Genomic DNA, 4,596 nt, shown 5'->3' on the forward strand with positions numbered 1-4,596 from the left:
TTATATGAATGTTTTTCTTTGACATATTTTCTTCCGGGCAGTACTGACATCCTTATTCCTCAGGCTATAGATCAAGGGGTTTAGCATGGGAACAACAATAGTATAAAACACAGATGACACTTTTCCTTGGCCCATCGAATTCATTGATGATGGCTGTAAGTACATGAATGTACCAGAACCAAAGAAGATAGCAACAGCAGAGATGTGAGAACTACACGTACTGAAGGCTTTGGTCCTTCCTTCAGTGGAGCGAATGTGGAGGATGCTGGCAATGATGGAGGTGTAGGAAGTAATGATGGTAAAGACTGGGACACAGATGTTCAATGTACCAAACAATAGAATCAACAATTCATCGATATGGGTATTAGAGTGTGCAAGCTTCAAGAGGGGAAGAAGATCACAAAAATAGTGGTTGATCACATCTAATTGACAGAACTGAATCCTTATCATGAAGCCTGTGTGAACTGATGCATTGAACACACTAAAAATATACACTCCTGCAATCATGGAACTGTAAATCTGATAGGACATGGTGACACTGTAAAGCAAGGGTTTACAGATGGCAACATAGCGGTCATATGCCATTGCAGCTAAAGTGTAACACTCTGCAATGCCAAAAATGGTGAAGAAGTAGAGCTGAGTCATGCATGAAGGATAAGAGATGAGATTCTTCTCTGTCACAAAGCTCACCAGCAATTTTGGGGTAACAACTGTGGACTGACAGAAGTCAATGAAGGACAGACTGCAGAGGAAATAGTACATGGGGTTGTGCAGGTGGGAACTGAGCACAATCAGTGTGATCATGCCCAGATTCCCCACCACAGTGACCACATAGATTCCAATGAAGAGAAGGAAGAGGGGCATCTGGACTTCGGGCTTCTCTGAGAGCCCAGCCAAGATGAACTCAGTCACTGTACAGTTGTTTCCTGCTGACATGTTCTGAATTCATATTCTGAAGGAGTAAACAATTAGTTTAGCCAGGTGGTAGTAGATCAAGTATTTAGTCCCATCACTAGGGATGCAAAAGCAGTCAGATTTCTGTGAATCAGACCAGTTTGTTTAACAGAGCTAGTTCTATGAGAGACAATGCTACACACAAAAAGTCACACACACACACACACACACACACACACACACACACACACACACACACATATATATATATGAGACAGTGCCCAGATTTCTCTGGGTAACAATGTTCATTTCCATATACACAAATTCTACATATAAATTACTTATGCTGTAGAATACTTTTGCTCTCTATGTAATTCCCTTAATGAATCATTAAAATAAATAAATGTATGGATAACATTTTATTTATTAAAATAATAATTGTATTTTATTATTATAAAACATATCCTTAAATATTAAGAATGAATTTCCTATAAAATTCTATTATTCAGTTTAAGTTTCTATAATTTTTATGATTCAAAACAATGTCCCTAAGTTTAGAAGTAGAGTGGGGATCAGTAAGGAAAAGTGACAGATACTCCTGAGAAAGCAAATTTCCCTGAAAACTGTGAATTATTATCCACAACGAATTTCTCCAGAGAAATTATGGACATCTTTTTCAGAATTTTCTAATTGTTTTCTAATTCTCAAGTTATATAAATTCTTTTAATTTTATGTAAAAATTAAATGACATCTTGAGCAACTATTGCATGAGGTACTGGATACAAGGTGCTTTAAGATTGTGTCCTAGATGCATGGTATTCGTAGGATTAGGTACTAGAGTCATGTTCCTTCTAGGATTATATACTGGATACATGGTGATCCCAGGATTAACACCTGGATGCATGGTGATTCTCAGAATATGTTTCTGTTTGGACCCAGTTCTTGAGAGGAACAGAGGCAGTCCACAGTGGTTAAACAGTGAAGCCAAACAGACAAAGGGCCCATGCTCATTCCCACTCACTTACTAGTGACACACTTGGCTAGTACAATGTATTTTTGTTACCATGTAAAGAAATAAGTATTACTGGCACTTTACAACTAAGAAAATATGCAATATAATTTTATGTTGTTAATTCATATTGACATTTCTATAAATGAAAAACATGGATTTCTACATATTAAATTTATAGAAATAGTTTATTACTGTTCTCATTTTTCCCTTCATTTCATCTGAACTAAGAAGGACTGTAATGCAAAAAGCACATACATTGAGGGGAATATACAATGACTATCCTCTATACTATTGAATTAAGAAAAATAAGTCACAGTGTCCAAATATTGAATCCCTAATTGAGTAAGAGTTCAGTCATTAAAGGGCAAAAGTAGAAATGTTTATAAAATGTCAATATTCTGATCTTGCATGGATTTTCAACTTTAAGATTTATTAGAAACTCTCTCACACAAAGAAAAGACAAAATATACAATGATGCTAATCATATAACTGGAGATGAAAGAAAGAATGTAAGAGCCAAAAAAGTAAGCTCTGTGAAAAAAAAAAGATAGCCAAAACAACCCTGTAGAATAAAGGAACTTCTTGAGGCATCACCATCACTGACTTCATGACCTACTATAGAGCTATTATAATGAAAACAACATGGTATTGGCACAAAATAGACGAGCAGACCAATGGAATCAATTAAAAACCCTGATATTAACCCACACACCTATGAACGCCTGATTTTTGACAAAGAAGCTAAAATAAAACAATGGAAAAAAGAAAGCAAATTCAACAAATTGTGCTGGCATAACTGGAAGTGGACATGTAGAAGACTGCAGATAGATCCATATCTATCCCAATGCATAAAACTTAGTACAAATGAATAGAATACCTCAATATAAATCCAGCCACACTGAGCCTCTTAAAAGAGAAAATGGGAAGTACCCTTAAATGAATTGGAACATAATACTGCTTCCTGAACATAAATCCAGTAGCACATACACTGAGATTTACAATTAGTAAATGGGACCTCCTGAAACTGAGAAGCTTATGTAAGGCAAAAGACACAGTCAACATGACAAAACAGCAGGCCACAGACTGGGAAAAAATCTTCACCAACCCCACAACTGACAGATGGCTGATTTCCAAAATATACAAAGAACTCAAGAATCTAGTCACCAAAACACCAAACAATATAATTAAAAAGGGCAGTGCAGAACTAAACAGAGAATTCTCAATAGAGGCATCTAAAATGGCTGGGAAGACATTTATGATATTGCTCAACATTCTTTACCATCAGAGAAATGCAAATCAAAACAACTCTGAGATGCCATCATACACATGCCAGAATGGCTAAAATAAAAAAAGCTAGTGACAGTTTATCCTAGAGAGGATGTGGAGAAGGAGGAACACTTCCACATTGCTGATGGGATTGCAAACTTGTACAGTAATTTTGGAAATCAGTGTGGTGGTTTCTTGAGAAGATGGGAAACAGTTTACCTCAAGATCCAGCAATTCCACACTTAGGCATATACCCAAAAGATCCACATTCATACAACAAGGACATCTGTTCAACTATGTTCATAGCAGCATTATTTGTAACATCCAGAACCTGGAAGCAACCTAGATGCCCCTCAACCAAGACTGGATACAAAAAATATGCTGCATTTGCACAATGAAGTACTACTTAGTAGAAAAACAAATGCAATCTTCAAATTTACAAGTAAATGGATTGAACTAGAAGAAACCATCCTGAGTGAGGTAACCCAGTCACAGAAAGACAAACATGATATGTATTAACTCATATACGAATTATAGACATAGAGCAAAGGATTTCCAGCCTAAAATCCATACCTGCAGAGAAGCTACAAAACAGAAACCCTATGGGAGACATATATGGTACCCCAGTGAATGTGAAAGGGATAAGATCTCCTGAGATAATTGGAGCATGGGAGGAGGGGAGAGGGAGTTATGAGAAAGAGAAGGTGAGAAGAAGTGGGGAGAGGAGGACATGAAGGAGTCAGGGGAAGAATAGAAGAGAGCAAGAAAAGAGATACCATAATAGATGGAGCCATTGTAGGTTTAAAGAGACTAGGTAAATGTCCAGAGATCTACAAGGATGACTCCAACTAAAAATCTAAGCAATAGTTGAGAGGCTGCATTAAATGCCCTTTCCAGATAATGTGATTGATGACTACCTTATATGCCATTGTACAGCCTTCATCCAGTAAATGATGGAAGCAGAAGCAGACACCCACAGCTAAACATTGAGATGAACTCCTGGAATTCAGTTGCAGAGAGGGAGGAGTGATGAGCAAAGGGGTCAAGACCAGGCTGGAAAAACCCACAGAAACCACTGACCTGAACAAGGGGGAGCTCATGGACCCCAGAGTGATAGCTGGGAAACTATCATAAGACTGTTCCAGACCCCCTGAATGTCCAGACCCCCTGGAAGCAAGTTTGTAGGTCTGGTTAATCTATGGGGCTTCTGGAAGTGGATAAGTATTTATTCCTAATACACGAATGCACTTTGGGAGCTCACTCCACATAGAGTGATACTCTCTCAGCCTAGACACATGGGGGAAGGTCTAGGCCCTGAGAAGGGAGTGAAATAGGGTAATAAGGGATATAAGATGTGTGAGGTTGATAATAATCAGAATGTGTGTGTGTGTGTGTGTGTGTGTGTGTGTGTGTGTGTGTGTGTG

The 4,596-nt window shown here is 37.9% G+C and overlaps 1 protein-coding gene across 1 annotated transcript; it reads right to left on the reverse strand.

Annotated features, from left to right (window-relative positions):
* Positions 1-939, reverse strand: LOC100751683 (olfactory receptor 1537). The gene has a single exon (XM_027412278.1). It carries the CDS (start codon positions 934-936, stop codon positions 1-3), a length of 936 nt encoding a protein of 311 aa, XP_027268079.1. The 5' UTR covers positions 937-939.
* Positions 940-4,596: the final 3,657 nt, after the last annotated feature.

Source organism: Cricetulus griseus, chromosome 4, assembly GCF_003668045.3.
Source record: "Cricetulus griseus strain 17A/GY chromosome 4, alternate assembly CriGri-PICRH-1.0, whole genome shotgun sequence".
Taxonomy (NCBI): Eukaryota; Metazoa; Chordata; class Mammalia; order Rodentia; family Cricetidae; genus Cricetulus; species Cricetulus griseus.

Excerpts from the sequence above, each read along its gene's own strand:
- LOC100751683 (XM_027412278.1), bottom strand. The coding sequence starts at position 936 with ATGTCAGCAGGAAACAACTGTACAGTGACTGAGTTCATCTTGGCTGGG.